Genomic DNA, 21,681 nt, shown 5'->3' with positions numbered 1-21,681 from the left:
GCAAAACAATATGCTAAAGTGGGAAGTGAATACTGGTTTTGATAAATAGATCATTTTTGTAAGACATTTTCCTAAATAACATGATCATTTCCAGTTCACCTAATGTCATTAACAATATCAAGCTTGCTGTTAGTGCTATGGCAACACCCTCCATTTTATATGGACTCAAGCCCTTGTATATTTTGAATTACCTGGATATTTTGACCTTGTACTTTTCTCCTGAATATTGTGCTTTCAAACCACATCCTACTTTTTTATGTTTTCTGAAAAAAAAGTTTTCCCAAGAAGCAAAGTTTTTGTCACCTTTTAAGGGACTTATTTTCTTTTTAGTTCTGTGCTGGCATGAACATGAATGTTAGTGACTATGTGTGTGCATCTTAGTGAGGGTTACTTCAGAGGCCAGAGGATGTCACTGGAACAGGAGTTATGGATGAATGGGAGCCATCCTACATGAATGCTGGGAAAGGAATCCATGCCCTCTGGACAACAGTCTTAGTAACTGAGTCACCTATTTAGGTGCACTATCCCTTTCATAATACTAGTAATTACAGGTCCCCTAGATAAAAACTGTAATTAGAAGTATGTCTGTGAATCATCATGACATGGTAGCATCAAGTATTGAAAAGACCGATTTCTTAGACAAGATCTCAAGGTTTGCTTTGAGTCATCTGTACTTTTGTTTATAATCCATCATGATACTCTAGTTTAAACATAATGATAGTGCTATTTAGCTGAAGAGATAAAGGTTATATTTTGAATATTTCACACTGGCTGATCATTGCCAAAAATTCTACCAATATACTTACAGAAGGTATTCTACCAGCAGTAGACTAAAGGGCTGATTTTATTAGCCTCCCCAAGATTGGAAGCTGTTAACTTAATTAATTCCTTAACACAAGGCAAGGCCGGGGCCAAGTAGTGGGAGTGGGTGGGTAGGGGAACAGAGGTGGGGGGAGGGGTATGGGAATCTTTCGGGATAGCATTTGAAATGTAAATAAAGAAAATANAAAAAAAAAAAAGAATTTGAAGGAAAGTAAACTGTAATTGTTGAAGCTTGCTTTTCACACTACCGTTCAGCAGTTGGTGTGATTACTGTTTTGATTCAGTAGGAAAGTCAGTAGTAAGTCACTAGGTAGGATCTCTCACACACTCACCTCCTGGAGGTCTGACCAGTTCCTATGAAAGTTAATGTCATTGCCTATTCTTGGAGTCACTATTATGGAGAGTTAAGAATTGTGGGGTTGGGAGACTGAAGTCAGACTATGGATAGTTTACTTGATCTTTGAGGGACTTTGTTTGCTTCAATGATATGGTTTTAAAGTCTATAAGTCAACACTTCTGGAATTTAAATTTTATTCTCCTATTCTTAATTTGTTAGGTCAATTTCCTCATCTGTTAAATGAGGAACTCAGTTTTGTCACCATATCTGTTTAGTAAAGTTCCACAGACAGGCACTATAGACTTAAGACCATGATAACTAGTTCAGTTGGTTAAAGGCTTCCATTGTAAGCACAAAGGCTTGAGTTTCATCGCAATATCACACTTAAAAAACTATTCTGACACAGTGACTCATGCTTGTAATTCCAGATTTGGGAAAGAATATTGAGGCTCTTGGAATCAGTCAGAACAGTCTATTTGATAAATCCCAGGCCAGTAAGAGACCCTGTCTCAATATCATTAGACATCAAAATATAGATAGCACATGTGGTATGTATGGTATCTGAGATTGACCTCTAGACTCTCTATGAATGTTTATATATGTGCACATATTTACATGTGCACCCAAACCACCAATATTACCACATGCACAGATACACACAGACAAACAAAATTGTGCTTCTCAGAGAGAGAAGTTTGTTATAGAGTCTCAGCAGGTTGCCATGAGGAATTAATAAATCCAAGTGCACGGAACGATGCCTGACTGAACACTGTTTGCCATAAATTATCCTTTCAATGAAGGTGGTTTTCCCAATAACTATTATATCTTAAAACTGAACAGTGTATTGTGAGTTTAATGACATTTGCTAATGACACCATAAAGTTTCAGTTACTGGCATTCATTTTAACCACTATATCAGACTGGATTCATGAATCCTAGATAAATAGTATATCATGGTTCTATGCTATGACATTGCAAGCTAACAAAAACAGAAAGAATCAGTTATACCAAATCTGTTTTTAATGTAGTTTTAGTATTTTGATAATCATAGAAAATTTCTTATTCAATTTTAAATATTGCATTTAAATAGTATCTGGTTTGATTTCTGAATTTTCATAATGCTTTGTAATTTTTTTCATGCAAGTACTTCACTCTTGACCCTTTTAAACCCTGTCCTGAATTTGGTTAGTCATCTACTACATCTGTAGATTGTATAAGAAATTTAATTTTTACCAAATAAGACTTTTGAGAGAGAGAGAAATTTATATAGTAACTAAACAATCCTAGAACACAACGGAGGTTAATGATGTTTGGATATTTTGTTGTATTGACTCATACTAATATTATGTCAGGCAACACACCAGCTAAAGTGTATATTTCACATTCCATTTTCACACTGTCTGCTTGATGTAATTGATGCAGTGAAGGGCATAGCCAACATGGACAGCCAACTCCAACAGATTGTCTGCTGACAATGTATTCAGCACAGAGCCAGCACAGATTGACAAGTGTAGGGTTGGAGAGAAGACAGGTCCACTTAGCCACCTGAGCAGTGACCAGGCTAGCCCTCAATATGCATTTCCAACATGATAATCATAGCCCTGTTATTTCTGAATAAATGTAGAAATTCAATTGTTCCAATAAGACAGGACTGCTGTGGACAGTCTGGCCACTGACTATGCAAGAAAACAGGAGCTGATAGTGAGCCAAGGTTCATTTTGAGCTGGAGAAAGTTACAGTAGTCCTGGTGAGGAAATAGTCCTGAGAGAGAGGTGGGAAGGGCTGCCTAGGGCAACATATTGAAGGGAAGTACTATGGTAGTTACTCTAGGACAAGAGAACATCAAGGCTGTCTCCATGTAATAATGAACATGATTTCCATAGGAAAGAAGAGTAGGATGCTGTTATACTTTTAAAATCAATAATATTTCCCTAAGTATATTCTAATATTTGATTAAAATATTTAATTCCCTCCTAATTCTAGAGTATCACCAAATGAAACAATTACCTTCTAATAAACTTAAATTTTTTCAGAGCTCAGATAACATGTCAGAGTATCCCTTTCCAGACATAAAGTAGATGGACCTTTAGAAACTACAGTTTATGGAAAATTACTTAGAAGTATCTGGCCAAAGCCCTGGAGACAATGTAGTCATCTATATATCCAGTCTAAGCTGCTCAGTAATGTCTTTATATACGGTCATCTCATAACACCTAATGACTCCTCTTATTAAAATTTTCAACATTATATCATATAGTGACCTATAAACATGTCTCTAAAATAAAAGACTTGGGGAGCTTCATGAGATACTGATTTTTTTTCCTAAAACCCACAGAAAGCACCCAACCATGAGGCTCCTATACCTGCTTCTCTCTCAAACTTATAGAGTCTTTCCTCCTTTGTCATTTGTGGTCTATAATAAATATCTGAAATATCCATTCATTTAACACTGACACCAAACTCAGTGCTCCCTGAATTGTGCACACATTTGATGCTGGTAGTTTTTAGTTTAGTGAATTTTTCTTGGCAAAAGCTCTGCTCCTGCCTGGGAACTGATTGCACTTCCGCAGAGCCAATATGTTTCTCAGTTCTCCAATTTAAATGCTGCCAAGGATTTTCTAACATGTGCCATGAGAAATTCAACTGCACACAAAACCCCATTCATTAAATAAACAGTTCCCTAAGCAACCTCTGGCACAGGCACACCCTCTCTAACCTCAGAAGCACTGGGCACCTTCCAAAGGAAGCCACTGAAGTGCTTTAAAACTAAATGCCCTAGCACTTAACAGTCACAAGTGAAGAAAGTTTCCAACATGGGGTGCCCATACTTTTTAGGTATTTTGGAATGAAAAAAATAAACAATTATATATATTCTAGTTTTCAACAAACCTAAAAGGGGCACATATTTCCCTGTATCATAGACTCAATACAACGTGTATCTTTATCAGACTTAACCCTACCAACTAACTAAATAGTATTTCAGGGGCTGCCTATTTTGGCTTTGAAATGCTTTGATAATTTTAAAATGATCAACCTAAATATTTATTAAATTTTTTGCTTACCTGATAGAATCTTTCAAAATGCATCCTTCATAAAAAGCAAGGTAAAAAAGTAAAGGTAAAAAAAGTAATGAAGCTTGTTTCATATAAACATTCTCATCTGAACATGATTAATTACTTACAAGAGACATACTTTTTGTTTAATAAAAGTAGTCACTTATTTATGTAAATACAGAGAATACTTCTCTCTTAGACACTTAAAATCTTAACACTTATGACATTGCACACTAATTATTTTTATTTTAACATTTATTCATGTGTGTAGGTGTTCTGTATACATGTATGTCTGTTTACCATGTATGTGTCTGATGAGGTCAGAAGAGGAGTCAGAACCTTTGGATCTAGAATTACAGATGTTTATGAGATGTCTTGTAGGTGCTGATAATCAAAACTGGGTCCTTCAGTAGCGTAGCCAGTACTCTAATGCTCCCAAGCACTTCTGTTGTTCCAGGACTTAGGTTTTAGGGCTAGAATGTTGGCAATCATGACAACACTTTGCTTGGTGCCCAAGTCAAGCACTAGTTCTGTATGTCTGTATATGCTTTGTTAACACTGCAAACCAAGACTTAAAACTCATCCTTGAGTAGGAAGAAAACTGCCTTGAAGGGAATCTAGTACTCACCTAAGGAGTGTAGTTCGTTAAGTAAAAAATGAATGCATTCACACACACACACACACACACACACACACACACACACACAAATCCAAAAAAGTGTACATCTTGTATGTCATAGATTTAGATAACCCCCACCCCCACAAGGAGCAAGTCTTGTTTGCAATATATTTTCATTGCAGGTGTTACAAATGGCAGTGTTGGCTGCCTTAAATGTCAGCATCTCTTGTATGCTTTTTGGTTCCCAGGTGGAGGTTTGAGTGAACAATACAGGCAGAATGTTTGGAAAGAAATGGTTAGGCAGACAGTCTAGATAATCCATCAATTTAGATGACCAGAGTCCATGTTTTCAGAAAGTTTAATAGAGTTTTCCATATTTTAGTCCTGATAAATATCATGCACAGAAAAGTCAGACAGAACACCTCATAGCATGGACACTCATAAATAAGAGGCTGTACCAGGTCCTAAATGGCAATACATAGACCACATTTTGTTCACAACTTTCTGACTGTCAAGTGAATTAGCTTTGTAGTCTGGGCAAACAACCTTGCCTCCTGCTGAGATACCATTCAAAGGAAATAAGTACTTCACACCACTTGTAAGCATCTCTGTTACACTGACACCAATTTCTGAGATTTTACTGAAGAAAGCCCCTGAGGCCCCGTGTGATGGCTAGCAACGCATGACCATGATTCGGACTGCATTTGCTGTTTGTGTCTCTTACTTGTTTCCTTCCATAGTTGTATATCTGGCCTCCAACTCCTAAAATGTTTTTTCCAGAATGAGGTCAGATGCCCTAATACATTAAAATAAAAAACATACTTTTATGAATTATAACTTTACCAATAAGTTTACTAGTATGAATGTAATTCTAAGCAAGGTATGATTTCCTTGAGTTATTCAGAAATCCCTTTAAGGCCTGATATAGTGTTCCAAGCCTCTAGTTATAAATGTTTATGTTGCAAATATCATTATAGACATTTACCTTGTCCACAGAGAAAACATAAACCTCTAAATGCTATCCTTAATGTACACTGTACAACAGTTTATGTTATAAATGGCTTAACAGATATAGCAGAATATATTATAAATCTATAATATCTAAGTGACGTGGACCTGAGCAAAGAAGAAATAGCTCAATGCGACAAAATGCAATGTTCAGTCATAGAATATTTTGTATGAAAATATCCCATGTGGTGATCCTTAAAAACCAATGGCAAAAAGAGATATTAAAAACTATGTAGGTTCTAGTAAGTAGCCCTGAATAGGAGAAATCAATTTGGATTTTTCACCTTAAGCAGAAGTTATATAACAGAAGTGTTTATGACAAATGACCGGAGTCTGGAGGCCTAACGGGCTAGGTTTCACCATCCTTTCTGATAAGGTATTGTAAGAGACTGATGATGCTAGGGTAGCAGATAGAATACCGCAGCTTTACCAAGGGTCCTAGAGATCTCCAAGCCAGTCTTTCAGGATTCTGACATGAGCTTTTCTTGCTTAGGTGTGGGCTTGTTGATCATTTTATTAGCTCTGTGAGTGGACAGAAGTCTGCTCACTGTCATTGCTTGAATTATCAATCTGGTTGTTAGGAGAGAATTACTTCTGCTCCGGGGTATAGCTTCAGCATCCTAGATAACAGCTCTTGTCTAAAAGAGCTAGAAGGTCTTGTGCCCAATAACTGTCTTTGCAGATTCTGCTGTTCTTATAACACAGAATGACTGCTATTTAATACAGTGTGTTCTCTGTACATTAAGCCCTGAAGAAAGATGAGGCAGGGTAGACCAAAGCTCTGAGTGATAATGATGCCATGGGCAGAGGCAAACAGATGACCCAGCAAGGATGCCAAGGGAAGGCACAGATGCCCAGCTTCTTTCCTGCCTTTGGTTACCTTGTAGGATAGGGGTCAGTTCTTTTCAGCAAAGCCAGCTTCTAAATGCTTGTTTCAAACAGTTCAAATCTATTTGAAATAAGGTTTTACGCACAAACACATGCATATACTTACAACTAAGGAACATATTTTACATCAAAATACTATGCTTACCAAATAAAATATTTCTGGGAAGAAGTTTATAAGACTAGGATGGCAAAATGAGGAAGATGCTGAGAAAATGGTACTTCATGTTAGAAGTGTGGTATTTCACAAGGAACACCCACTGTATCATTGCAGCAGGGAAAAGAAGGACTTTATAGTAAATATTTATTTATTTCATAATTGATGTATATATGTATACATACTGGATACATATATGACTAGTTAATATAGAAACATGTAATGTATTTATGGTCACTTCCTTGAAAAAAATGTAAAATTTTATAGTAGAAGAAATGTCATTGAATTCATGGGGGTAAGAATGCTAAACTGATTTTTATTGGTTAATCTAGACATGACATTCATTTTTGAACTTTTCCACTCAAAGTAATTGTACTGGTTTCTGGGAAGATGAGTTTCCTTACCAAGTTAGTAATGATTATGGTTATCTTTTCCTCATTGAGACTGACAGATTAATCATATGTTTGAAAAAAGTCACCAGACTTTTCTCCTTTGAGCAGCAGCTGCTGGTTTTGAGCAGAAACTTTAAACCCTAATTTATGGTGTGTTATTTCTGTAGATTAATGAGAGATTAATTTTAAACGTATTTTCATCTGCAACTTTTAAAATAACAATAAGCATTGTATTTTGTTGATTCTCAGTAACTCTTTCAGTGTCTATCTAAATGGCATCACTTGTAAACAACTTTGCAGCTCCACATCAAACGTGACGTTACTAAAGTTTGAGACCCATTTTCTGAAATTCATGTCCTAAAGTCATTGTAAAATCAATGCTGTGAGAAAAACAGGCTTCATAATGTATTAGTCTTGATTCTTCAGCAGCTCACTGAGGATAGCGCTGAAGGCTGCAGTATAGGAAATTTTTACCCTGGGGCAGGACAGTCTGATTTCCAAGTTGACTTTACCAGCTTGCATCTAGAGCTGCCCATGTGACTTTATTTATTGAATGTGGGAAGAGCAAAGCATTGATGTTTTTCATTTTTGTGAATAGGACACACTAGGTTGTCCAACTAAATCTGAGACAAAATGTTTCTCTATATTGCTTAAAGTACTGTGGATTTTTTTCCCATCCAGACTCTAACGAAACTTGGGTATCAATTTAAATGTCATGAGCTCTTGTGGATAAATGTTATTATAGTCTGTTTTTTATCTTTTAAAACCAGCTTTGTTATTTTTGTTTGGAGAAAGTGACATATTTAGCTAAAGATTTTGTCTGCAGTGTACCTCTGAATAGGATTAAATTTGTGGCAAAAACACCAAATCCTCCTCCAGGAAAAAACCTAATCATCCTCTCTTAAAATAAGCTCTACCATCTGTGAAATTCCTTGTACTCACTTCCCTAATATCCAGGTGTCTTGGTGTTGAGTGGTTTCGTTAGCATCCTATTGGGTTACGTCGTGTGGTAGTGATGTGCATCTGCCTTTTCTTTCTCAATACTATTTGTTCCTAAGTCACCATCCCAGCACACAACTGCATGGATGGTACAGCCATGGGTGGTACAGTGTACCAGTGACAAAGTCTGTGTCTCATAGATCCATTGGTCCCGTGGCCTTTTAATGTCAATGAAATGTTCTTTTACCACTTTAGAGAAATGAAATTCAAAATAAATGATGTTTTGTAGAAGTCAAGAAAACAATGGATAACAATGACCATGACACCTTAAGGAAAGTGTCCCTAGTGATCTTTATTTATCCATCTCCCCATGTGCTCAGAACATAGAAAACACGTTAAATTCCTCCCTTTGTTCTTGCTTTCTTTTGTTTTGTTATTAGACACAATCTGCTGGCTTGAAACTCACTGTGTAGCCAAGGCTGAATGGATTGGAGTAATATTCCTGCCTCTGTCCCCTGAGAGCTAGGATTGCAGGACCCATCATGCCTAACTTAATTTTCTACTCTCAGTCATAGGAAAAGCGAGCTATTCTTCTCTTCTCCTTTTACTTATTTTTTCTCTTTTAATTATAGTCTGTCTTGGTGTGGGTAGTGCAAACCTTACAAATACAAAACTCTGCTTTTAGTTCAAGACTTTTGCTGAGTGTTTTAAAAAGGAAATTTTAGGTTTAAAATTATCAAATATCATGTGTGTATATTTGGTTATATGCATAGCATTCATTGATCTATAGTATATACTTATCATTTTCCTTTGAGATAGGAACTCACTGTGCAAACCACTTTACCCTCAAACTCCTAGAGATCCAACTGGCTCTGCCTCCAAAGTGCTGGAATAAAAGCTATGTACAAACATACCTGGCTACTAATCTATTTTTGAGAGATATATCACATACTATAATTTATATCACAATAAGTTATATCAACTTTGATACATTTAGTGTAAATTAATTTATAGTTAATACTATAGAAATTTTATATTTGAGTGTCTTTTGCTTGTACAAACTCTTGATATGTAATGAACAGGTATTTAAAACAAACTATAAACTGTTCTTTCTTGGTCTTTCACTGGACTGGGTTTGTATAGGAGAGTGAATAAAATTGTATTTTCATAAATATTTTACTTTAGTATATTCCTAACAGTGCTTATATGAATGATTTGAACACATCATTATGACATTACTTAAAAATAATGTATTGAATATATGCATATTGATACATTTTAATTTCCTTCTTGTGATGTTCCTTGGACTATAGCAACCAAGTACAACTTCTAGGTAGTTTGAAATGACTCTTTTATTTCTTGCTTGCATATTACCTTCTGGTTGTGTTTCAGACACATTCACTGCTATGCCAAGAGGAGTCATGGAGTGATCCTAGATAGAAGAAAATTAAAAGGAAACACCCACATGTATAACCATTCTCAAGTATGGGAGGAAAATCCAGGATGGCTTAAAAAGAGCCACTAGTGTCCTCTGGCTGGGCTCCATCCAGTGCAATGCCTAGATATCGGTATAGCTCCTGCTTTAGCCACCCTACAGACTGTCAGAGTTCATTTTTGAAAGACATCATTAGCGCATGTTAATTAATTTAAAAACCTCATTGAAATCTCTTAACTGAATCATATCCTTATTTTTAAAAGTACTCATGTGGATAGCAAATGTTTCCCCACTAATTTTAAATACCCCGACTTCCTCAGAAGAGTTGTATCTATCAGTTGCTTCTGTAGAATCCTTTAGCATGATGCTCGGTACCTCTGTGTACTTTAAGATAGTCTGAACTTTCTCTTTCCTAATAGATTGGTGTTTAAATTTGTCTCAAAATAGGGAACCACATAGCATCTCAAACCACAACAAGACAATATCATAAGGACAGACAAAACATGTGTCTTTCATTTCTGGCTCAAATCACATACACTAAAAGGAGAATCGTCCAGGAGTTCACACATGGAATGACTTTCCTTTTGACCTGTTCTTTTTAGAAATTAGGAACATAAGATACACAGAGACCACAAAGCAAAGATAATAGTATGGAAATTAAACTAAGGTTATATATATATATATTTTTCAGTATTATTATAATATTTTTCAGTATTATTATCAAGATAAGGTATTGATAATCAGTATTTTCTACCTCAACTGTAAGTCTACACTTACAAATTGTTTTGTATTCTTGTATATTAAGCATAGACATTTTAAATTTTAACATATAAAGGAAAAAGGGAAAATGTATTAATAATACATTAAAATTATGTGGCAGATTAAATACAAAACAAACAAAATTAAAAGAATAAAACAAAATGCAAATGCTGAAAGCAATATCTTGTCTGCCTCCCTTTGACACGTAGGTGGTAGCTAATGGAGCAGGGAGATGAACTTCAACATTTTGAAATGATTTGAAAATATATCAATATCCCTCCAAGTTCTTAATTAGATTCTAAAATTAGATCTAAAAGAATATTTACTAGTATCACCAATGATTAGATGGTATATATATATATATATATATATGTATATATATGTATATATATATATATTCAATTGAATACATACATATACATATATGTGTGTGTATGTATGTATGTATGTATGTATGTATTGGTTCAAAAGTGGAACTTTACTTTTTAAATAAGACACAATTCCATGAGCAATCATAAAATAACCCTATGATTAAGTACCATATACTTTTTAAAAAAGCAAAAATAGCTCACGCATGAATTCTAAGAAGGCTTAGAACACTTAAAGTCTCTTGTTAGAATAATTGAACCGGAGTTGGGTCATTATAAGAATAAGTCTAATGCTGGAAAATAGGGTAATTAAGAAATGTAGGTCAGATAAAAGAAATGTGGTAACCTGAGAGTGAAAAATATAGCCATTTCAGATTGCTTTTCTGTTTTCCATAGGAGCCTTTCAGGGAACACAAAATGGGGAGGAAAAAGGAGCAATATGGGTCTGCTCAAAAGATAAATTTTCATCTCTCTAGGTTTCACGCGGGCATTATTCACTATAGAAGTACTTCGTGTCCTACAAAATGAATTTCAACATAAGCTTTTCCACTGTATAGGCCAACTTGTTATCAAACTTGATATCCAAAAATTGTTAAACATTTCCCTAGAAAAATACATTTGAGGTACTTTGGTTTTGAGGTTGGTTCACAATCTCACATTTTTATAGTCTACGTACATACCTAAACTATAATTATAAAACTTTAATAAAGCCTATGACCTGAGAACTTGGTTTGACAGAGTGAAAAAAGAATTTGATTCAGTTCTTAGTTAGCATGTAATGATTGTGAATGCTGGGCACTGAATTAGTATTATATAAGAGTGAGTAAGATTCCTACTTACACAAAGTTGTAGATCAATGTGGGAATTTATTTTGTCTCAGTGCAAGGTACTTTGTGTGGCTAACTCTGAATAATATATGCAAGGGAAAATTTCCTATTTTTTTCTCAGTATTTTCCCAAATACCCTCACTGTTAAAATATACAAAACTATAAGATTGCAGCAAAAGTCACTGCTAACATTTTCATTAATCTCACACCCTCCCACTCTCTTCTATTCATGAGATAAGACAGCTATCCATAGCCAAACTTCGTGTCAGAAATGGCGACTTCTGTGAAAGCAGCTTGATGAATGGAGGCATCTGTGTCACGCAGATCAGAAAATGCTCAGTCCTAATGAATGCTCAAATTATCTCCAAATACTAACATAAAACCACCAAGGAATGATGAAAAATTAGCAGGCTGAGTATCACAAAAGTCATGATGAGAGCTTTGAAAATCACCCATAAAGAACATTTTCTCTACTGCTAAAGATCTTCAAAGAAAGACGACCCTAAATCAACTTTCCTGAGGCATAATAGCGCTTCCTCCTTTCAAGACAGTATTCTTAAGAATTAGTGTAATTCCTCTTTGTGATTGCTTTAATTCATTTTCTCTTTGTTTGTTGTCAGTAGATGCTTATTAAGCCATTGTACATATTTATTCAAAGAATAAAGGATATCTTGTGCTTTATAGTAATCTGTCCTGAAGATAAAAGAAAACTGAAGCCACAGGCTCGACATTGAAAAGATGTCACTTATTTATTGGATGAAAATCAAATACAAAAACCAATTATGTGTATGGGTTTCATTTTCTATTTTTTTCTAACAGAAAACAATAGAAGTAATTTTTCAGATATGATAAAGAGATATTGTTCTCATGTAGACTGATATAATAGCTATTATCTAAGACTTATAATGCAGTTGACATTGCCTTTCCAGGATAAAGATTTTTCTCTTATACATGCATTTTTTAATTTAATCATTACAATCATGCTGTGGTATGTTACCTCTTTGAAGTGAGAAAAATGAAGTTTATAAACATCATACTTTTTGTAATGCTCATATCTGAATGTGAACTCTAGAAGCTGATTCTGGACCTTAAACTCTGACAAGGACAGCTAGTCACTGACTGGTCACATTAAGAAGCTCATTATCTATCTTGGGTCAATTGGCCATGCCTTTGAAATAAATACCTACTCTGTTTGTTTGGTTCATATTATTATTTGTGAATAAATGAATTTAGAACCTGGCAATATTGTTGTCTGTGAAATTTTCAGCCCCATAGATGGATTTATACTCATCCTTATATAAATAACTAATTCACCCTTTTGTTGGTATAAGCTGTACATGTATAAATGTGATTACTCAGTGTATGCATTTTGTAAAGAAAAGATATGATTCCTGCTTTTATAGCAAAATACTTAACGAGTTTTGCTAATTTAATGTAATAACAGGTTCATGATATTAAGAGCCTGCCAATTAGTTTCCCCTGTGTGTTATTTCGTGTCCAAAAATCCCGATGACTATCCCCAGGCAACAAAAACCACCTTGTCCCTTTAGATGAAGAATCTTGGAAAACAAGAATACAGTACATTTACCTGATATTTGCAAAAATTAAAAATAAAGTCCCAGGACCACAGATTGAAAAGACTGAAGACTGCTTCCCATGTCCCCCAACAGCACGCAACTATCAGCACAGCCCAGTGCAAGACATCTTAATTTTGTCATCTTAATTTTAGTGGCAATTGTGGGGAATTTCAGCACACCGACGTCTCATAATTATTTTACAAGGTAAAGATACATAATAGATGTATCTGTATTTATGGATCTTTCCATTTTAGCTAAACAATCAAATGGGTTTTTTTTTTAACCAGTGAGTTGATAACCGAAATTTCTTTGAAAAAATACAATAAAATCAATTAATATTTTATGTTTCTTCATGGTTACTTCAAAATCCCATGAGCTGCAAACAAACTATACATATTTATATATAAAGTCTAGATTCTCACTGCTATTCTCTACCCACAGGTTGTATATAAAAATAATGATGTAAGGCTGGAGTTATCACGACTTGCCAAGCAAGGAGATCCTAAGATGAAGATTCACGGTGTGGTGGCTTTTAAGTGTGAAAATGTGGCGACCTTAGACCCAATAACTTTTGAGACCCCGGAATCTTTCATTTCTTTGCCTAAGTGGAATGCAAAGAAAACAGGCTCAATATCATTTGATTTCCGTACAACGGAGCCAAATGGCCTCATCCTGTTTAGCCATGGCAAGCCAAGACATCAGAAGGATGCCAAGCACCCACAGATGATTAAGGTTGACTTTTTTGCTATCGAGATGCTGGACGGCCACTTGTACCTCCTCTTAGACATGGGATCAGGTACTATAAAAATCAAAGCCCTGCAGAAGAAAGTAAATGATGGAGAATGGTATCACGTGGATTTCCAGCGGGACGGACGGTCAGGTATTTAACATTTTACCTCATTATTTGAACCTCTAAAATCCAAATGATCAAATGGCTTCTGCCTTAACCAAATACTTTCTAGGCATCAAGGCAAGACGTACCACATCTTGCAAGAAATTTTATCCTGAATTTGCAGATAACAGATTTTAGAGTTCTTATAGACTCAGCTGTGTTTTTATGTCATTGGAAATTTGAAGGTCTCTGAACATTTAATTACAAAATGTAAAAAAAAAAAACTAAATAAACATTAATCAATCACGAAAATGTATCAGGGTTGTGTGCAAAACACTTCAGTCTGTGTGGTGGGATTTAAATCTACCTCTCAGCCAACTTTTCTTTGAGATGTTTGAAATTCCAGCAGAGGGTGTTACCCCTAGGTTTCATTTTCTGCCTTTATTCCCTTAAAAGGGAAGTTTTTCTCAAAAGACATAATATTTCCACTGCACTTTAAAAGTTGCCAATGCCTGGCAAATACAGAAGTGGATGCGCACGGTCATCTACTGGATGGAACACTGGGCCCCTAATGAAGGAGCTAGAGAAAGTACCCAAGGAGCTGAAGGGGTCTGCAACTCTATAGGAGGAACAACAATATGAACTACCCAGCACCCCCCAGAGCTGTGTCTCTAGTAGCATATGTAGCAGAGGATGGCCTAGTCGGCCATCAACGGGAGGAGAGGTCCTTGGTATTGCGAAGATCATATGCCCCAGTACAGGGGAATGCCAGGGCCAGGAAGCAGGAGTGAGTGGGTTGGGAAGCAGGGCTGGGGAAGGGTATAGGTAGCTTTGGGGATAGCATTTGAAATGTAAATGAAAAAAAAATCTAATAAAAATGCCTTTAAAAAGTTGCTTAAAGAATTGGACTTTGTTTAGTATGAACTTCAAAGAAAGAAAGAAAAAAAATCAACCAGAAAGGTACTTTTTTATGTAATAAAATGAAGAGCTGGAAAGTCAAAAAAATAGAGGAAGAACTGATTTACTGGTTCCAAATAAGTGAAAACTCAGAATCCAGTGCTTTAACCCCAACTTCTCTCAGAAAATTTACTTCTAATTTTCCTGTTTGGGGAAAAATTTGTTCCTGAATGTCATTACCATAAAAGGGTTGGGAATTAGGTTCATCTCTATTTTTCTGGTATAAACTAAGAAATTGTGCTGAATCAAATGCAGGAAACAATACTAAACTCTCTGTCTTGCCTCAGACTTTCTGGAAGACATAGTACCTAATTTATCCTTATGAACCTTCAAATAAAAGAATTAAAGTGAATGTGGGAATATGGCATGATCTAGTTTTTGAAATATTCGGTTGGAGATGTTATCAGGACTGTGCATATACCTAGAATACAATTTTTAAATGAATCTCACAATTCTTATGGCAGAGGACGTCTAATGTCATTTGGCTGATGTCTTTCTATCATCATCTATGTTTATTATCTGCTGCATGTAAACCTTCACTGGAGAATACCAAAGACAGACATCATCTATTTTTACTTAGAAAGCTCAGTTTTGTACTGAGTGAATAAAACATTATTTTAAGTTTTATTTGCAAACCAGAAGTGGAATTAAAGTATAAGATATTTGTTGGAATCCATTGGAAAAATGGACATCACTGTTCTTGTTGATATTTAATGGGAAATCACTTTTCTGTGATTAAAATATCAGATAAGAGAATTGGAACAAACACTGTGAAAAATAAAGCCAAGTTTTGCCCTTCAACAAGTTAAATAAGGTAGCTTACATTATGTGAGCCTTGCTCAGGGGAGCATAATGTCATTTTAATAGCTGCAGCTGTTAATATTTTATATATAGTATTTTAATTAAGTTCTATATTTGCACACCAAATTGATCTGGCATAGATCTGCCTTTTAAAATTTGAATGAATATATTTGCAGTTTCGTTTTACCCAAACAATATTATGAATTTTGCTGTAGAGATGCAAGCATTTGTAGCTGAGTTCAAACTAAGAAACATGGAATCATGGTTAAATTTACCCATTTCATATAAATTATGTTCAAAGGTTCTATAAAAGTTGTTTTCCATATCACAGAGAGAGATAGTATGACTATTTCAACAAGACAATTTGGGCTAGCTTAAGTGATAAATTATTGAATTCCCTGGGCAACCCTTAAGTAAATTCCCAAAACCATTTAGAAGGCCAGAGTATTTTGGTTGTAGGGACTGGAGCCTCTTCGTTACTCTTTCAGCCACTTCTTTCACTGACTTAGATACTAAATAATTGAAACAATCATAGCTATTTGATGTCAGTGTAACTACTGATTTTCTTAATCTGAAGTAAATTTAAAGTCATAATAATGAATGAATATAACTAAAATTTGGATTTTCCAAAACAGTTTATAAAGGAAACTTATCTGAGAGTAAGTCTATTTAAATTTTTTCATATTCACATTTCCTGATTTGTTGTTCATACTAATTATAATTTCTGTCTGTCACTCTGTCTATCTCTCTGTTTCTGTACCTCTGTCTCCTCACCACACACACAATTAAACACAGGGTAGCATGTTGTCATTACACTCCTAAGAAGATATTAGTTTTTTACATTTGAAGAATAGTAGCAGTTTTCTTTGTGAATGAAACTTCTTTAAATTTATAATTTTATTTAATTGCTTTCTTGAAAGCCACTTATACAATAGAGAATAACAGGCACAGCCTTTTTATAAAGACAGTGAGAACTTCCAAACTCAGATATTTCAAATAATTCAAACAAAAAGGTCAATCATTGTTAGATAGCTTTGCAGGCTTGTTACAGGAATAACAAGCTTTGATAAGGACAGGATTCGAGTTCCACTTTCTCACAAGATCCCTATACTGCTAAGAAAACTTGAAAGTAAGAGAAAATTAACCAAGTAGTTATGTTTCTAAACTCAGTACGCCTCTCCTTGAGTACTGAGTACTGGGCAAGGCAGCTGTCAGTGACAAGGAAGATAACCACCAGTCTTCCTAGTTGTCCATCTTTGGGTCCTTTCTTCACTAAAAGGGGTATATGAACCCTTAGCAGATGAAAAATACTGCCTTCATTTGCATAGTGGGTTATGAACACAGCTATAAGATATGAGATAATATAATTTACTAAAAATTATCACAATGTAGGCAACAAGCTAGTAGGCAGAAATACAGGAGGAGCATTTACAGCTTGAAGGTTAACTTAATCTCATGACCTAATCAGAGAACTCATACAATGATTACTCAAGCAGAATTATCTAAGTGTGGCAAACTCTGCTAGTTAAGGGAAAACCTTCATTCTGAATTTTTACCAACCTATGAAGTACCTTCGATTCCAAATGTAGGGAATAACCACACACTTTAATTGTCCCATTTTTATAAAACTTGACCACAGCAGTTTCTGTAGACAATGTAGCTTCCTTTTGTTGCCTATGGGGTTTACAGACACCAACATAGGAGCTGAAGTAATTGAGTTATCTGCAGTTGACTATATCTAATTCTGCAATTAGCTGACAAAAGATGAGCCATGAAAACTACAGGCACGATCTAGTGCCTCTAAGGGAACAATTCATGTCTTAGAAAAGCAGGTATCCTATATGCATATCTTAGCTGATAGGATAAAAGCCCACTCCCTATTGAGTTAATAAGTATGCTACAAAAGTTCAAATCCTTGTCAACTTTGCAGGACATCATTCGAATACATCTTTCCCATCCCTCCTCCCTTTCTAAACTTCCCCGCTGTATCTCTGCTGGTACCAGCTGTGACTGCAAACAGCTACCCAGGTGTTTACCCCAAGTATGAACTGTCCTATAATTAGGATAAGGTTAATAATTGTTTTCTTAGGGAAAGAATATTATTTAAATTTGGTTAAACTCTTTGGCTCAGTGAAGGATACCCTCTCAAAAAATTTTATAGTGGATTGCCAGTCATTTTCTTCTTTCTTTGCAAACTATCATTACACGTTGACATGAAGAGGAAGCTCATTATTCTTGTCAAGTTCTGCTTGTGTACAGCAGGGCACAGCAGATGGTATCAGCGGTTATTCATGGGTAAGCCTACTTTTAACAGCTAAGAAACCATTGAGATTTGAATTGAAGTCATAGAGTCCTAGTTTAAGAACTAGAAATTATAGTGTGAAAGGCAGTCTCTCTCCAGAGCACATAATTAAGGGTTTGTAGTAATCACAGTTCAATGTGAACAGTGCTTGCTAGCTATCTATTACCAGCACTGATTGGTGTGTATACCACCCATAAATTGCCACTCTTAGATAGTCCCACTTGAACAGCCATTAGACTGTCTAGGTCTTGAGGTGAACTTGCCCTCCAAATGTGAAGGTTTTCCCGTGTCTCTGCTTATTAGCTTGTCGCATACATTGAGATAATTTTTAGTAAATCATATTAATGTCCCGTATCTTGTAGTTATATTTCTAAACCATCAGCAGGAAGACTGAAATATATTATCAATAATTTACCAATTATTTAGTCAAATAGAATCAACTTGCCACTGAGTTTCTATATTAAATTTTATTAAATTTATTTTTCATATTTATTTACTACAGTGAGATTTAAAGATACAAATTCATTTACTTTTTTCTATATTTATAGCCGTTTTGTTTTGGAAGTCTTTGATCATTATAAATGTGTAACTATGTATACACATGCCATTGCACTATAAACAGAATATTCAGCCTATTTGTTTAATTAGATTTTTATGAGGCCTTTTTAATTTGAAAATGTCTGAGCCATAGTGTTTATTTTCTGGGGGGTATATGGCCTGCATTTGGAAAGGAGGCCTCACAGCACGGTTGCCCAGAACGCCAGGCCCTCAGGGTTCATTTATATTCACATGTCCAAACACATCAGCAAGCATCTGCACTAGTAGGCTTACTGCTGCTCCAAGCACTTAAGTGTGTATTCTCACTGTGAAGATGGAGGATGTGCATCTTAGTTGAGATGAAGATGTTATACCACCCTAGGCCACTATAAATAGACATTTCCTTACCTAATAAGCTTTCCTTATTTGGCTCACTGTAGGACACTGTCGGGATGGAATGAGTTGGTGAGGGGAGTATGTGACAACTCATTATTGATGTACAGTTGAATGGCTTGACCTTTTTTTTTTTAACCATAGCATTGAGGTATATAATGAAACATGCAGTGTGTTGTGAATATGCTAGTAAACAAATAAAAAGACATTCTTACCAACCTTTTTTCAACTATGGGTTAACATAAAATGAGCATGCCCAGTGTCAGAAAGCTGTCAGTAGCAGTGAAGTTAATATCACAGCCACTGAAATGTTACTTCACAGCCACTGTTCAGGTTTTCAGTCAACACCAACAGTGAGAGCTACTGAGGTTTGCCATGAACAGTCTCCTTCCTAAGCTGAGAGCCGGGATGGCTACTTGATTTGATTTTCAACAGTAATTTAAAACAGGTTCTATTAGCCAGGATCCCAGCTGCTCCATACGGGTGGAGTGTCTATTCTTACTCTCTGCAGTGTGAGGCATTAAGGCTTTCAAACTTTTGTTCTGAAGTTTTTATATAACTGTCCTATTCCTTAGGTTCCTGAAACTCACAGGTAAATTTTCAAAAGGAAATTAACATGGTATTTTTGTGTTTTCTAACATTTCATTTTCATTTTTTAACTACGTACTATATGTGACATTTAAAAAAAAGGTACAGAAAAATCATAATCATAGAACTGCTCTCATCAGCCTTGATCCCCCTAACCCACCAAACTGTAAGATTTTAGTGTTCTTTTCACATATTTCTTATACTTTTAGGAGAGTTGTGCATTTGGTGTCTTACATCCTGCTGTATTATTAATGAATTTTTTGGCTCGTTTGATTTTATTGTACACTTTCACTGAGTTTGAGCTTTACTAGAGTAGAAATTTAGCAAATTTATAAGTTTCAGGAATCCACCTTTTTTGTGTGTGGAATTACAGAAAGATAGGATTGACATTTAACTTAGATTGTGTGATTCAGTCATTCCATGAATTACTAAAGGTGGACCTTTAGTGGTGATCCTGTCTATCCGCTGAATTTGCATAAAAGCTACAGAGAGGCCCATGAATCAAACTATTTGGTTAAATTGCCATCTAAAGAGCTGGACATTGAATATTAGTTTCCTGGCACCAGACAAAAGCATTTTCTATCACAGTATGTTATTTACTAAACCTTCATTCTAGCAATTTACACATTCATAGTAATTTAAAACTTGAGACCACATTAGATTATTTAAAATCTCATCTTCCATCCTTGTTTCTATTCACCATAAAAGCTAATTATGGAACTATAATAGCCAAGAAAAAAATGTAAATGGGATAAAAAGCCAGTAGAAAATTATGAACACCATAAGAAATGACAAAGTTGATTTCAACTTCTATAACAAAAACAGGCTTTCTGGAGATTTTTCATTTATGCAAAAGATACATGAAAATTGAATTTTCCCTTAAGCTTTGGAACATTCTTATACAAATATTACCTTATTTACCAGATGATTTTTAGTTCTCCTTTCCTATGCTGTTAAAACATGAAGTTTAAAAGCTAATGTTATGAATGTAGTTTGCACATTAAAATAACGTAATACACATGTGTCTAAATATCGTGCTGCAGTTAAGTTCCTTTAGAAGCCAAGTGCTTTGGATTCTTATGTACCATATCATGAAGCACTTGTTGAAATAAATTCTTATACATGGATACCTTCCACAAATTTTAATTACTGAAATATGATAGTATTTCTTTTCTGTAAAGTATTAATTTAATGTACTAGAAACTTCAAGTGTAATTACTAAAAAGGGGGTATTATGGAATGCATACCATGCCAGAACTGTTATATTAAAATTTTACTAACCTCATATGTACCTGCTTAAATGGCTTGAACTAATTCAATTCTGTGATAACTCTGCTGTTTAACTAAATACGCCTCTTGAATAATATTTATAGTAAAGTCATTAAATAACTTTACAAATGAAATCACATATCTGTCTAGTCAGGGATTATCACACATGTGTAAGTTGAAAGGCAACTTTGATGCATTTGAGCTTTGCCACAACAATGGGATATATTTTTGATTTACAGTTTTTGAATTTCCAAAAAATTCAAAATATACAAGTCATTTTTTCAACATCTATGCCTTCTCATTACCATATATTCAGAGGTACTTCTAAGATATAAGGCCATATAGGTTGACCATGCATAGAAAAGACTTATTTTATTTTGGTTATACTTCATTTAGAAAGAATATTCAATGAATATCTAGTACACGTATTTGTATGTCATCTATTTTTAGCTTTGAGTCTCATCAAATCAACATTCTAAGTCTTTTGGATTATGTTTGAATAGAGATAGAATTGGTTCCCTTTAACTTTTTGTCTGATATTTTATTGCTAATTCCCCAGGAACACAAAAATTAACATTAACATAAAGGAAAATAAGGAATGTGAAGATTTATAATTGATGATCATCTGACCATTAGAGTTTTCTGAGCTGTTTCCATCTTTTAAGCTCTAAAACACATTTGATCAACCAGAATTTGTTTTAACTGATGAATAGAAAACAGAAAACACCAGAGTTCCTAGAAGAAATAAAATTCAATATTGTAGGTTATTGTTTTTCAGTGTGTGTGTGTGTGTGTGTGTGTGTGTGTGTGTGTGTGTGTGTGTG

The 21,681-nt window shown here is 34.9% G+C and overlaps 1 protein-coding gene across 27 annotated transcripts in view; it reads left to right on the top strand.

The window, feature by feature from the left end:
• Positions 1–21,681, top strand: part of Nrxn1 (neurexin 1) — a 1,070,033-nt gene that overhangs the window by 436,522 nt on the left and 611,830 nt on the right. For all 27 annotated transcript variants that reach the window (XM_029531581.1, XM_029531578.1, XM_029531577.1 and 24 more), the window contains one exon: positions 13,620–14,058. In XM_029531581.1, coding sequence (XP_029387441.1) covers positions 13,620–14,058 — 439 coding nt within the window. The remainder of the gene's footprint in view (positions 1–13,619; positions 14,059–21,681) is intronic.

This window comes from Mus pahari, chromosome 18 (genome assembly GCF_900095145.1).
Source record: "Mus pahari chromosome 18, PAHARI_EIJ_v1.1, whole genome shotgun sequence".
Classification (NCBI taxonomy): Eukaryota; Metazoa; Chordata; class Mammalia; order Rodentia; family Muridae; genus Mus; species Mus pahari.
The sequence above is the reverse complement of the archived record's forward strand: the minus strand, read 5'-3'. Positions and strand labels throughout refer to the sequence as shown.